Source organism: Falco punctatus (genome assembly GCF_963210335.1).
Source record: "Falco punctatus genome assembly, chromosome: 15".
Classification (NCBI taxonomy): Eukaryota; Metazoa; Chordata; class Aves; order Falconiformes; family Falconidae; genus Falco; species Falco punctatus.
Window position 1 is genome coordinate 3,787,008 of NC_137595.1, and position 15,138 is coordinate 3,802,145.

At 39.3% G+C, this 15,138-nt stretch overlaps 1 protein-coding gene across 5 annotated transcripts in view; it reads left to right on the forward strand.

The window, feature by feature from the left end:
* The window catches only part of DACH2 (dachshund family transcription factor 2), a gene marked incomplete at its 5' end in the record, with an annotated part of 310,315 nt that overhangs the window by 281,039 nt on the left and 14,138 nt on the right, over positions 1-15,138 (forward strand). For 3 of the 5 annotated variants that reach the window (XM_080365637.1, XM_080365633.1, XM_080365635.1), the window contains 3 exons: positions 9,949-10,094; positions 10,622-10,769; positions 14,754-14,897. In XM_080365637.1, the coding sequence (XP_080221763.1) occupies positions 9,949-10,094; positions 10,622-10,769; positions 14,754-14,897 (438 nt within the window). The remainder of the gene's footprint in view (positions 1-9,948; positions 10,095-10,621; positions 10,770-14,753; positions 14,898-15,138) is intronic. The other 2 variants (XM_080365634.1, XM_080365636.1) reach the window with 1 other exon arrangement.

Sequence of the window (15,138 nt, forward strand, 5' to 3'; positions counted from 1 at the left end):
AACAATTCATAATTCATTCAGAAGGCAACTTTTAAGGTAATCATCTTTCTGGGTATATTTTCCTGTTAAGGTAATCGTATTTCTCCTAGCGATCAGTTTTGAAAGTTGTCTTATTCCTCCAGTGCAAAAATCCTGCTAGTGAACATCCCCCAATTGCACTCATAATTATTCCTGATTAAAAGTGCCCTGGCCTGACAGCACCAGGGAAATTAATAGGAGATGCTTTCTACAAGTTTCAGAAGATGAGCAAAGACATACTCACTCCCTCTTAAGATTATTTAAGCAGGTGCTGTGGGAAGCCATTGCTTTTATAAGGCTCTTCAGATGTTTACAGCAAAACATTTTTTCCCAGTGATTGAATTTTTCGAAGTACTAAAATACCACGGAGAAATATGTTTCCCACCAGTTTTATGGCTCCCTGGATGCATTCTATACAAACCTTGTATCTGCCTGGACACAAACACTCTATTGCAAAAAGATATCTTGCCATTTTAACAAGCTATACTGCTTTGAAAGGATGCACTGCATCACCAGTGGGAATGTCAGTACCTTAAGAGTAATACTTCTTTAAGGGTACTATTTTATTAAAGCAGACCTCAGTAATTTGTTCCTGACTGTTATACACCCTTATTTTATTAAAGGTATTTTACATCTGTGGAGGAGATTACTACCACTCCTATTTTCTCCACTGCTTGGCTTTAATGGATGGTGTGGAATATAATATTTATTAAGCCTAAGCAGGGGAGGACATAATAGCAGAATTGTCCTTTATAACCTATTTTACACAGTTGTAAAATAAACCTTAATAAAGCAGGAATAATTATCCAGGAATATCCAGGAAATGGAGTGCTCTGCCTGCTTCAAATATTTGGAGGACTTAACTGCTGTGATACGTGTGCTTTGAAAAACTGAACTTAACAGTAATAATGCCGGTATTAGTTTGGTACTATTTTAGAATATGTCGAGAGATGAAGTACCTTGTGGGTCATAATCACTGTGTTAGCATAAATCATATAATACATATATAATCTCTATATAAAATAATTATATATAGTATATATATTACAATAATCTGCGTATAATCCTATGGAAGACAAACATATTAAAAATGTAAAAATACTTACTAATTTTGAGGTTTAGAATTCCTTTACCTTATTCCGATGACACCCGGAGCGCAGTGACTAGCTCCCTGGCTACCAGTTAGTTGTGCTGGTGATCACTAAGCTTTGCTGTCAGGGAAGAACATTCCTTACTACTCAGTTCTGTAGGCCTTTAGATTTGCTTATGGCCAGGGAGGATTTATGTTTACTGCCTGGCCCCAGAAGCTTGATTCCGGCCTGGTTTTGCCTGACATTAGCAACACAGACTTGCACCCGGCATATGCACAGATGACATTTGAATAGTTGCTTGGACCAGGCAGACACCTTCAGAAAAGCCTTTCCTGGTGGCACATGTGCAGCTTTAGCGGGCAGGTGGAGTTAATCAGGTGCAAAATGGGAACACAGGCCCATGTGGCACACTGGTGAAAATTTGGTCCCACTAATCACAGCTCTCTGGAAGCATTTATATAGTTGTGTGGGTTTTGTGAATAGGAAAAAATGGAATCTTTCTAATGAGATCTGTTTCAGATTACTAGTTACACTACCAAATAGTGCAATAAAGGGAGTAGATGGTGAAAATTATTTACAAACACGTTGTATGTTTTTATTACGAGTGGAACATGAAAGAGCTTGCCTAACTGTGGAGGCAGGCGGCCTTTGTTTGGGCACACAGTTTTGCTTGTCAGCTCCGGAGCGCTGCGTTTACAGGCGTGCATGGTGGCAGCGGACTTGCTGGCGGCGGCGTGCCTCACGCTTCGAGGTGGCTTCGCAGACATCTGCCAGCTTGGGCTTCCCAGTCGGCAAGTTACACCAACTGGGAGCTACCTGCCGTCCAGAAACCACGTAGCTGCAGTTAGCATGGCGCTGGGGTTGGGGTAGTACCCTTCTCCCTCTCTTTCCTGCCTGGTTTCCCCATGTGGGGCTGCTGGCTACACGCAAAAGCACGGTTTGTTCGTTGGAACACATTGCTCGCTGATCGCGGCTGTGTTCAGCCAGGAGCTGGCGGAGCAGGTACGATTCTGCCTGCGAGTGGACCTCACCGTCTGCATGCGGGGACCGATACTCTCCAGCCAGCTCTGGATGCCTGTGCTAGTAAGCTGACAGTTCAGTTAACAGACATTTCTTCAGCGTGAATACCATCAACCTGTTTCTGTTTATCCTCATCACACCCAGCCCGTGTTTCTTCACCTTCCTTATGCAGTAATTTTACTGTTTATTGTACTGCTTCTTAGATAGCTTGGCTTTTCTGTTTCTTGTGTGGTGTCTGTCCGTGGTGGCAGTCACTGGAATCTGTCTCAAAGGGGAAAAGGGAAGGATTTTGTATTCAGTACCTAATGCAGCTTTGCAAGAAACTGATTCCTGATCAGATATTCCAGGAGGACTGGGAAAGCAGTTCTTATCCTCCCCCATCCCTCCTGATTTCTTCCTCCTGTTGTCCACTTTGTATGTTGGTTTTTTTTTTCCATAGATGAATATTGTGGAAATGATTTGGACTAAAGTTAATACATTAATTATCCAAGCTGACATTTTTGCAGTGTGTGAAAGGACAGGGTGGTATGTAAAATAGATGCACTAAGAACACCTACAGTATGACAACAAGTAGCAGGGTAATTGCTGAAAATGAAGTCTTTTCTGCTTTCCCTTCCCTTCAACATCTGTTGTTCCATATGGAGTCATAAATATTTGCAACAAAATAGTTGAAGAAATAATCTCAACATTAATAGGGAAAAGCTGAATCCGCCAAGAAAATTGAAGAATCTTTTTTTTTTTTTTCTTGGCAAGTTCCTCCTACCCATCCTCATCTGACAGTTTAAAATCTCGGTAGAAGAATAGTCAGACTACATTGATGCTTAAAAAACACTATGAAAAAAACCTTTGTGAGTGTTAATGGGAGAGTTAGCTGAGAAAAAAATTATAATGTCTTGATAATAGCTATGAGGAGGATTTTGTTTATTTTGTTTCATTTTCCTCCTTTCTTCCATGCCACAGTAATTCTATTACTAGCCTCTCATTGAATAGTTCCCATTTTCACTTTTCTTTATTGTCAGTAGAAATAATGCTTCTTGGCATTGTCAGGAATGAGAAGGTACTATTACTAGCTGAAGTAACTAGTTACTTCAAATTGCCATATGGAAAATGCAGATTGATAGTACTTAAGCTTCTATGTAGAAGCAACTTAAAGCACAGAACAACTTCAAACATGTCAGAATCCGGGTTACCAAAACCTGCCTGAGGAGCAGCTCCTAGGAGAAAACATGTATAATAGTAACACCACAGACAAACTATAAATTGTAAGTAATTGTTGTGAACATAAAATATACCGTTTTTTAAGGCTTTTTCTATGTTTATTAGTGGCCTTAATTGTACTTATAATTCTCTTTAATGAACAGAATTTATTCAGGTGACATCAGTTATATTTGGTTTTCTTAATCTGGACATACAGAACTTCAGACAGAAGTTACTTGCTCTAGTTCTGATGTCTGGCTAGTGAATTGTTGCACCTCTCAGTTTCATTTTTTCATTATCACAAACCTAGTAGCTCATCTAACTCAGGTGCTTTCTTTTGAGGTTTGAATTAATAAAATATTTTCAGGTGTTTTTACCATCATTGCCATGTGAACATCAGAGTATATTGTAAATATGTTGAAGTTATAAATAGGTATAATTTTCTGTGTTATTAATGAGGCTACATTGATGAAAATGTCAAAGCTGTATAATTACACACCTCTTGATAAAGAGCGCACAGATAAAGACAGTTTGTAAACTGTAATTTCAGCCCTTTCTAGTGAAATTCTCTTTTCTTTGCTTTTTGCCTGCTTCCCCTGTTCAGACACTAAGTGCATGCTTTGTGACGTCCTTCAGGAAAGCACACCCTCATCATTCCTGAGAACAGGTCTGTGGAAAGGTGGTACGGTTTGGTACGAGTTGCTTGTACAGTTTGCTCTCTCTTTTTTTTACTGCTTGGAATACTCCGTTTTCCCTAAGCTAGCACATTGCTCTAAATGTAACAGACATGGCTGTAAAAGACAATTAAAAGCGTTTCAACAAATACATGCGTGACAAAAGGAGGGGTAGGGAGAGTCTCCATCCTTTATTGGATGCAGGGGGGAAGCGTAGTGACAAAGGCTGAGGAACTTCATGCCTTCCTTGCCTCAGTCTTTAACAGTCAGACCAGTTGTTCTCGGTGTGTCCAGCCCCCTGAGCTGCTGGAAGACAGGGATGGGCAGCAGAGCGAAGCCTCCATGATCCAAGGGGAAATACCAGCCACCTGCTACACCACTCGGACACACAGATCTCTGGGGCCAGGACAGGCCACGGGACAGACCCTGAGGGGCTGCAGCGTGTCCAGGGACGGGCACGGAGCTGGGGAAGGGGCTGCGGCACCGGCTGGGGGGGCTGGGGGGGCTCAGCCTGGAGAAACGGGGCTCGGGGGGGACCCCATCGCTCTGCGGCTGCCTGAGGGGGCTGGAGCCGGGGGGTCGGTCTCTTCCCCCAGGGAACCAGCGACAGGACAAGAGGGAACGGCCCCAGGCTGTGCCAGGGGAGGGTCAGGGGGGATCTCAGGAGAAATTCCTTCGCGGAAAGGGTGGCCGGGCAGGGGGACAGGCTGCCCAGGGACCGGGTGCTGTCACCGTCCCCGGGGGGGCTCAAAACCCCCGCAGGCGCCGTGCTTGGGGACACGGTTCAGCGGTGGGCTTGGCAGCGCTGGGTTAGGGGCTGGGCTTGATAATCCTGAAGGTCTTTTCCAAGCTAAATGATTCTATGAATCTATGGTCTACATTTCCCCCCGTGTTGAAAATAATGAAAAGGTTTTATTAAACGCTTCTTTAGGACAAAATCAATTTATTTCAGAATGGATAGGTGAATACTACCTTGGACATGGATACTGTGAAGCAGAGCATAGTTGATGTTACTGTTTTGAGATAGTTTCCAAAAGCTTTTAAGGCAGCCTGGAAATGTATATATAAAGATTAGATAGAGATAGTATTTTTAAAGTGAAGGTATTTTTGTGGCAAAGCTCAGTTGTGAAAAATGCTTGTGCACTATCAAGTTGTATCAATCATTCGAAAATGAAATAAAATCTGATTTAAAGCTAGTGTACTGGATTAATCAGCTACTCCCCAATTGCATTCATTGACCCTGTTCATTCAGGGACTGTAATTAAGAAAAACAGCAGTGGCTTTAAATTTGGCATCTGAATCACAAGGTTAAAGCAGTAAATTTCTAAGTTTGATTGGTGCCAGGTTAGGAGGAGGTATCTCTTTTCTCACTGATGAACAGGAGTGCTCAGCTCCTGGCAGAGAAGCAATGAGTGAAGGAGAGAAAGGCAGGCAGAGGTTTATGGAGGCTTTTCAGAGTTATTAAGGCACTGAAGACAGATAACCCTGTCCTTGCAGACTTACAGATACAAAATAGTTGAAATAAACAATGCCTCAGATTACAGGGTTTTCATAATTAGCTTACTGTAAAAGAAAAAAAAAATCTAGTTTCTCATTAAGCAATACAGAAATTGACAAGATTTAAAATTCAAGTAAGTTTTAATTTTTGGAAAAACTGCTTTTTGCAGTCAAAACTTAGAATTTGGGCCCTAATTCTGTCAAAATACCCATGTTCAGACACTGCTGCCTATTGCTGTTGTTGTGAGGTAGATATAGAACTGGAAGTCAAGGGACCTCTTGCCACTATAGAGATACATCGCTTTGGATGATCCTGTAAGACCTTTGGGTAAACAGTGCTATTTCAAATAAGACTGTATGTTATTTTCAAACATGAGTAGCACACAGAACCCAGCTGACATTGCAGATCCTCTGTTTTTATTTATTAAAAGTCAAAAAGGTCCATCAGAGTATCTGTGAGCTGTTCTTTTGTAACTATGGGCCATTAAATATAGTCCCCATTACTCCAATATGAAGCTTAAAGATTTATAATTGTGGTAAATCATTTTAGTCCTTAGATATCTAAATTTTATGCCACAGGCAAGGAAAAGGAGTGACCCATCTGGCACCTATGTCCAAAACCCGCTTATTAATGCTGGCTGAAGGCTTTCTGAGATCAAATGTCTTGGTTAGTAACTAACAGATTAATATCTATAAATTTTGTATAAATTGTTACTCTCTTTTCCATATGCCACATATTTATTTTATGCATGAGTTACATTCTGTAAACTACTTCAGGTGAATAATGCTTACACAGCTCCAGATAGATACATTTTTGAAGTGTTTGTGAAGAAATAACTCGGTGGTCTAACTAGTGTTAGACAAGATGTAAATTGTAGCTTTAATACTTCTACCTTGTTTTGAGAGGGATGTGACATGTCAAGTGTATCAGGTATATGAGTGATGGGTTTAAAAACATGCCTTCTGAAAGAATATAAACCAGCTGGCAAATAAAATTGCCTGTTGGTTTGGGCCGTGCACTGTCATGCAGGGAGCAATTCACGTTACTTGTGTTCCCAGTGCTATGTTTAGTCCGTAGGTTGATGCTTCTTTTTCCAAACCCTGTTTCTGCAACTTAGGCAGAAGACAGAAGATGAAATACTTCGGTATATTGAATTAAGAACAAGAAACTTTCTAGCAGATTTTCATGTGCTTTCCTGGGATAATATTCCACTCGCTGTTAGTGTTTACTGTGTATTTCTTTTCTCTGCAATATAATTCTTCCTTTCATCTATTCATCTGGATGCCAGCTAGAAATTAAAATAAAAAGTCTGCACTCTAAATGGATTCCTGAATGCTATTATAAAGCATGGCAGGTTTAACAAACGGGCTTGATAAAAAGTAGTTCCCACTTTGCTTCAATAAATAGAAAGGTTGTTTGTGTCCTTGGTTAGATTGTAGTTGTCCTAGCTTTATTTCTTGCTTATTCTGTTGTACTATATGTGTGAGTGCAGCTTTTAGCATTTATATTTTTAGTGTTATTTAAAATCAAAATGCTTAAATCAACATCTTTTTTTCTATTAGAGACGCATTTGATACAGTCCACAAAAAATGCTTCCAACGCATGCCATTTTTAATTGCTTTACCATTTATGATTTCTCAAGTCTAGCTAATAAATTTCTGCCTAACTGCACTTACTCAGAATACAGGCAAGATGTAGACACCATTCAGATGTGAAGACCTATTACAAGATTGAAATAGATTTCTAATGCATTTATCATTCATCTTTGCAGAGTGTGATTTCAATCAAAAAAAAAAAAGATGAATGGTTTGACAGTTTCCGCCCCTATACGCTAAAACATAATATGCTTCTTCTAGTTTTCAGCTATTACAGACTTTAACATGCAATGTGACCTTGGTCTGCAAAGCATGTTTGGTTAGCACAAAAACTTAATCATAAGAAGTCATAAGTAGAATCCTTCTTCTTTACTGCCCTTTTTCTGGGACTTGGAAATTTATTGCTTCTGGGACAGGTAGGATATGAACAATGGGCCAAATAGAGTCCAGGGTTATCTCATCTGTGTGAAAACTGCTGCTGAAAATCGATGTGACCTCTGCTACACTGTCATCCCAATTCCCACCCTCTGTGTCCTATTTGTCTTTTGGTAGAAGCTTAGATCTGTGTGCTGTCTCTATGTGTCTCTCTTGGGCCAGATTATCAAAATGAATCATTGCCTGCATACCTCTTATATTTCTATTTATTTTCCTGGTGTTGACTAGGTCTGATGAAATATGATTCTTTTTGCATTTGATCCTCACTGCAGCAAGCAGCACCTAATTTAGCTGTGTCTATCTCTTTAAAGAAGAGTAATACTATTTTGAAACTTCAATCTGCTGTACAGTAACATTACAAACCATAGACCATGCAACCTGTCTTCACAGTCAATAGTAATTTTCCTTTCAGCCAATTTAATGTTATTACTTTCATCTCCAAATAGTAGGGATTTCTAGAGATTTTAAAGCAGCTATAGTTTTGTTATGCATACTTCACGTATTACTTTCTTTTTCAGATGCCACTTCTGTTTAGTCTTTTGTGACTCCATGGCATAGATATTATTTCTGTGTAGCATCATATGCGACAAATAACCAGATTATTTTCAAAACTCGGCCACTGATAAAAGATATTTAAATATGAGAAATGATGCATCTGAATCAGCACAAACTTTGTAGTCTATGTTACCAGATTTTTTTTTTTAAATGGATCATTTAAATTACATGAACACAGCTCTAAAATGATAGCTACAAAGATGTGTAGAGGTTACTGGCTTTTGTTGTTCTTAGTCCTGAAGAATCATTATAAAGATGTGCCATTTAATGAATTCACACAGGGTAAACAAAATACTCCCTAAACAGAGATTTCAAAGAATCCTTGAAAACTGCTAGTGCTCCTGGTTCGTTGTCAGTAGGTGTATTTTAGAAACCCAGCACAAAGTGCTTGCTGCTTAGTAGATACTGCTGGAGTTTGTTAAACTACATACGAGTATCGCTGTAGAGACACCAGGGTTTAATTCATCGTTGTCAGGTTCTTTTTGAGGTGGCTTTTTTTTTGTTTTTTTTTTTTTTTAATAAGGAGACCTTTGAATATGGTGTGGTCTAATTGTAAATCCAGGCTTCAGTATGACCAAGTCACTTGAAAAATGAAACTATCAGGACTGTTGTACAGTTGCCCTTAGAAAACACTCATGTCATGTATGTGTGGTCAGTACATTAGTTGCAGGCTTTACTAAAAAGCAGTTGCTGAGAAGATACTCTGATTTCCGCAAGTGGAGGAACATAATATCTATAGACTGGATTTCCCTGGAATATCATACAGGATTTTAGTTTTTTTTTTTTACATTGCAGAGTTAAAGAAATTACAGAGTTTGGCTTTAAAGACTGCTAGATTTTTATTTTGTGGTTTTTAGCAATTAACTCGATGTTTAAATGAATACATGGGGAAGTAGTACTCATAGGGATCTGAGAGAAGGAGATACATTTACTATCCTAAAATATGTTTAAATTATCCTATCAAAAAATGTGAGTTCCTTGGTGATAGTACTGATTCATCACAAAATTTAAAGGATTTTTAAGAAATTATTACTGTTATTTCTTTCCAGACACACATTTCTACTGTCTGTGCACATCTTGATCTGTAACAACATGATCTATTTGAAACGAGTGGAGGGGGAGCTACGAGGTCCTGATTCTACAGTTTGTAAGAGATGCATCGCTCTAGCTCTGTGCAGTGCATCGCAGGAGTGAGGGGAGCGCTCTCTCCTCCCCGGCTGCTCCTGGGACCCTCGCCACCCAGCCTCTCGTTATACCTCTGGTATAAACTGAGACAGCTCAGCAGAGCTTTTTTGGCTACTGTCTGTGACTAGAAAGGCTGACAGTAGCAAGGTACTTGTTAAGAAAACCTGTGCTGACACTTTACTGACAACGTGGAGTTGGTGCTAGCTAAGCAGGAGGGGATGAGTCAGTGGAGATTATTTACTGCTGAGTATGGGAAGGGTAATATTAAAGGAGTGAAGAGATGCGATACATTTCTTGATCAGAATTTTGTCAAGGTTATAGCAACAAAAAATGCACATCACAGAATGGCAAACATTCGTAGAATGGAGAAAGGTCATTCAGGTTTAATGAACTGCGTAATACTGTTATAATTCTGTAGTATAATTCTGTAGAATTTGAGATATAATAGTTTATACTCTATTAAAGCTGTGTTATAGTATTCAGTATATTTATTGTTGTTCTGTACTACTTTGCAAACTTACCTTAGCAACAATCGCAGCTGCCCAAAGACTGAAACAATGTCAGTTTTACTAATGCGCTTGTATTTTGACTTCCAGGTAAACAAAATGCTAGTTACTAGAAATTACATTTATCAATATTTCCAATGCCTTCTGATGTTGCTTTTAAACCTGTCTTTACAGAAGAGGTCCAAATTGCCATTCCAATAATGAAACCAACCTTAGATAAAGTCCAACTGGCTGGACAGGCCTTGCCTCCTGGATTTCCGGCGCCATTTCTTTTTGCTGATGGTCTGTCATCAGTAGAAACACTATTAACCAACATTCAGGTAAATTATTCTCTATAGGGCCAGGCTATGTCATGATAGATAACGTGTTTCTTTTTCAGTCACTTTAAAATTTTCAGAAACTACATTGTATCTGCAATTCTAATTTCTTTTATTTAATGTAATGCTTAGGTTTCCACTGTCTGGCATTATCGATTGTGAAAGGGTTCCATATGTTGTCTATTTGACTTAATAGTTGGCAATAATGGTCATATCAGAATTCACCAGTCTCATTATTCCTCTTCTGCTTCTCCCTTCAGTTGACCAAGGTCAGCAATGATACGGCACTCCGTTTGTAATAAACCGCATCCATAGGATGAATTAGCAAAAGCTATACTGAATGATTCCATGCCACCAGATTGCTCATATATGACATTTAGCTACTCCAGGTGCCCAGTTGCATTCCAGGTCTATAGGTTCCCGCTTTTAATTTTTCTGTTTTCCTGGAGGGTATAAAAGAAAGAAATGGATTAATTTTATCACTGCTGGAACAAAATGGTATTTTCAGATCTTACATTTGTATGTTTTAGGGCCTGCTGAAGGTGGCTGTGGACAATGCGAGAGTCCAGGAAAAGCAGATACAGCAGGAAAAGAAAGAGTTAAAGATGGAGCTTTGTAGAGAGAGAGAACTAAGAGAGAGCTTGGAAAGGCAACTCACAGCTGAGCTGCAAAGCAGAGGTGAGTGAATGAAAAATCAAGTTTAGATATCTATTAAATGTATAACCCTTTGGCATTTCCAGCTGGAGCTGTTGAGGACTTGGAGTTAACTGACATTCATACTTCAGTGTAATGCAGCAGTGGACTAGCACTGGTAATGAAAGATTTAAATTTAATAAAAACAGAATGAAGCACACTTTTCTGTAAGCAGAGAGAACAGTGACTGAAGGATTATTTCCTGGAGGGCAACTGGCCGCAGAGTTTTGGCAGGTTCTGTGGAGGAAAGCTGATTCAGTTTCATGGCTTTCACATGTATTATTACCCATCCGCCTGTGTATTCCCAGCCCGATTTCTTCATTTGACAGCTTTAATTTCTTTTGTTTTCTGCTATTATCCTTCAAGCATTGAGAATCAGTCTTACTGTGAGAAAGATAATATGTCTGTAATTTGGGTATTTAGGTGATTTTTTTTCATTACCTTAGTACTTATCTAGCCCACAGTTCTGTAGTTCAGGAGCTACTCACCCAGTTTTTCTTGTCGATAACTTCAGTGCCACAAAATAGATGGAACTACGAGAAACTGTCCACCTAAGTGCAAGATTTGAAGCAAATAACCCTAGATATTTATTTTTTTCTGTCAGTAGAGTGAGATACAATAGCACTCCCCATATGGGGCCTTCTAAGACAAAACCATGACTGTTTAGAAGCTTTTGATAGTAACAGGCAATTAAATTGGTAAATCTGAATTTTTCGCTGTGATATTGCAAAGAAGGCAATGTTCTTTTTAAAATTCAAATCTGCATCTGAAGGAGAGGAATAGTACTTTATGTGCCAAAAGCTACATCTAGATTACATCCATGAAATCAGGAAGATAAAACTAGATAAGACCGAAAATGTAGGTGCCAAGGACTATCTTCCTGTGCGTTTTGAATTGAAATTAGGTGTGTAGAACAGAGCTGTCTGCAGCACCGAGTCTCAGTAAAAGGCAACAAAGAAGGGCGCTTCTAAGGCAAGTTGTGAAGGGTCAATAAATACTGTGGAAGGTGTTAAATTGCAGGGGGTGTTCAGAAATGTTGCATCACCCCAGCCTACGTGTGGATGAGACTGCTGTATTTCTATAAAATAAAACCTGTCTCCCTGCAGGCAGACAGCACACTATGCACCTCCTGAGTTACATTTAAGTCAACAAAAGCCTTAAGCCATGCGTAGACTTTGCTGGCTTATGGCTCAAAAGAGAATTTCACCAATAATCAATATCCTCAGAATTGTTTGTCTTTTAGGTCATTTGCCACATGCACATCTTTATTATTATAAAAAGTCAGAGGTAGGCTTTTTCACATGGGTTGCTCAATTTTCCAGTGTTCTACAGATCACATTTTGACATTCATAATTCACTAAGTCTCTCAGAGATTTCCCATGTAATAGTATCCTTTTGGTTTTTTTCCCCTGCCTGGAGCATTCACAAATCCAGAACGATCTGTAAAAGTCAGTAAGAACTGAGATGAACAAGTGGTCACAAAAAGTTATGTAAATACTGTGGATTTTCCCAAATTTTTTCCAGATATTTTAGTAAATTTTCTAACAGTATTTTGTCACTTGAAATTCACAGGCATCTTAATATACAGGAGATTCAAATAAATGAGACTGCAAAATAGTGCTTGCATAAATTCAACTTTCATTTTAACAATACTTGTGAGCAATATTTGCCAGAATGTATGCACTAGCAAACTTGACTCTAAACAGATGGTAATTTTAAAAGGGCATTTATGTTCAAGCTCAAATTCTTTTTAGTCTGTTAGTTTTACCTGCCTTTTGTAGTGCCATCACTTCTCCGTTTGTTTGATTCCATAATGAATCCACGGCATTAAGTACTGCTCTGTGGAATTTAACTGTACACGTGAACTGAAGCAGCACAACACGAGCATTCTTCAATCCTCTGCACAAGCTGCGATGGGTTGTAGAAATGTAGCACTTCCCTGTGAGCTGGGCTGGGCTGTGGAAGTGGTCTTTGACCCCTTCCAGAGCATGCTTAAAGTCTTCTCCTGCTGGTTCTGAGAAAGTACGTGGGCATCAGCCTCAGCTCCAACTAATCTTCCTCATGCCAATGAGACGTGCCAGCTGATGGCAGATTTCCTGGAACAAGAGCTGTGCCCGGGAGGAGCGTATTTTCTGGCTGCAGGATACACTCAGCAGAAGCGTGGTGATGGGCCTGCAGATATCCTAGCAAGCAGTTTAAACCAGGGAGGGGAAGTGCAGGTCATGCAAAGAAGAGACACAAGAGAGTGTTCTTGCAGCACTGGTGAAAAAAAAAGTTTAAGAGCCCATTAAAGGTAGCTTAATAAGGATAATAAGGACAGTCTGTTAGCCGGCAGGAGCACAGGAAGGGTTGTTGTTGGCAGAGGTGGATATTTTAGATGTAGTTATGGCCCATGTAATGGTAACCTGGGACTGGTGAAAAATAAGGTTAAATATGGGATTAAGATTCAGGATTTGAAAAAGAAAAGGCTTTTAAAAAGGTGCATTTTATTGGTTGAATTTATATAGGTGAGGGAATACAATCACAGCAATGTCAGCAGTTTTCAGTGAAGATATTGATCATCTGGCTACAATTAATACTGTACAATTCTCTAGTTATAGTTTTAACTTTATTTATAGTTGGGTTTAAGACAGAGTAGTCAGAAATACTTTGTTTTCTGCCAAATCTAACGTGCCTGTACCAATGGCCTGTGGATGATCTTTGTCAAGGCACTGTTTCTGCTTTCTGTCTTTAAAAGAGATGAAATGCTGTAAAGTGCATTGAGATCTAATGCAGAGCTGTACAGGAGCACTGTATTATTGCATTGTTACCTATATTAAACAGCCAGCTACTGTACAGCGTTTTACAGAGTGCTTCAGTTTGTAGGAGAAATTGCTAATGAAGAGAATATACTTGATTCACTTCGGGGTGTTATAAGCTTTTTTTCAACCTGCTTTCTATGTGGGAAGTTTCCTTTTAATTTCTCTCTGACGTTCTCAGCATACACCCAATGCGTTTTTGTTTCACTGCTTTCTTTGGCTTTACCTCTTCTTTTCTCCCACTAGTGATGAAGTGCTAAAGTACTTATGTTACTCAGTATATACCCCTTCTCTACACATTTGATCTTTCATCTGAGTATGTACTCACTCAACCCATCTTCTCAATAGCCTTACACCTGGCTTCTGTCTTGAGCAGTGGTTCTTGTTATGTCAGTTATTCTGCTTCAAAATTAACCCAGCTGCTGCTCCATTTTTGCCAAAAAAATGACCACCTAATTCCATGGGGTTTCACTCTGTACACCACTGGTGCTGGCATTTCAGATTCTCCAACACTGCACACAGGTAGTTCACCTGGATAAATAAATTTAATTTCCTTTTAATGTTAATAGCCATAACTAAACCAAATCTCTGACACATTCAGAAGACTTCTTCCATCCATGAGGAGTGGTCAGGGAGAGACATAACCAGTGTGTTTGGATTATCCTTCTGGATAAAACTACTGGCAGAACAGGGTGCAATACAGTTCTCAGCATTAAGGGAAAATATTAGAATGAAGGGTGGGAGATGGATTTAATTTTGAGGATATACATTGCTGCTGTTGCTAGAAATCGGTTTAAGCCAATGGTCTGGTCAACCAAACTGCAGAACTGTAGCTGGAATTTAGTCCAGGCTGGTGAAGTCTTTGTAACATGAACCACAGGGCTGGTGCTGAGACTCTTTAGGTTCTGGTCAGGACACTTAAATCCATGGGGCAGTTCCAGATCTTTAAGAAGATCTAAAGCCCTTTCACACTGTTCATTGTTTTCACTACAGGATATGGCTTGGGGTGGGTGGGTTTATTTTTGTTTTTTCTATCAGTTTCATGCCAGATTTCTGTTTTTTTCTTGAGCTGGAACTGGGCCCTTGAACACTGAACATAAACTCATTTACTGTCACCATTATATATTAGTTGTGCTTTAACAGCCGTTCTTAAAATATATTTACATTTCAGCAACAATTCAGAAACGCTTGAAGAAAGAAAAAAAGGCGAAGAGAAAATTGCAGGAAGCTTTGGAATTTGAATCGAAGAGAAGAGAACAAGTGGAACAGGCGCTTAAACAGGCCACATCAGGTGACGGTCTCAGGATGTTAAATGGTAATGTCTTAGTTGGCCTTTCACAGTTAGCTTAAAATGATGTTTAATTAAGTGACAAAAAGTAAGATGATACACAAAGCAAATTTCAGAATGAAGAACCACAATCCTTTCCTGAAATAATTAAAAATCTATTTCAGGCCATGTGCTCTGGGTCATGAATTAAAAAAATAAATGTCTGCAACTAGAGAAACAGACAGAGCAGTTTACACAGACATGACAAGAAATGCTGAATATATTACCA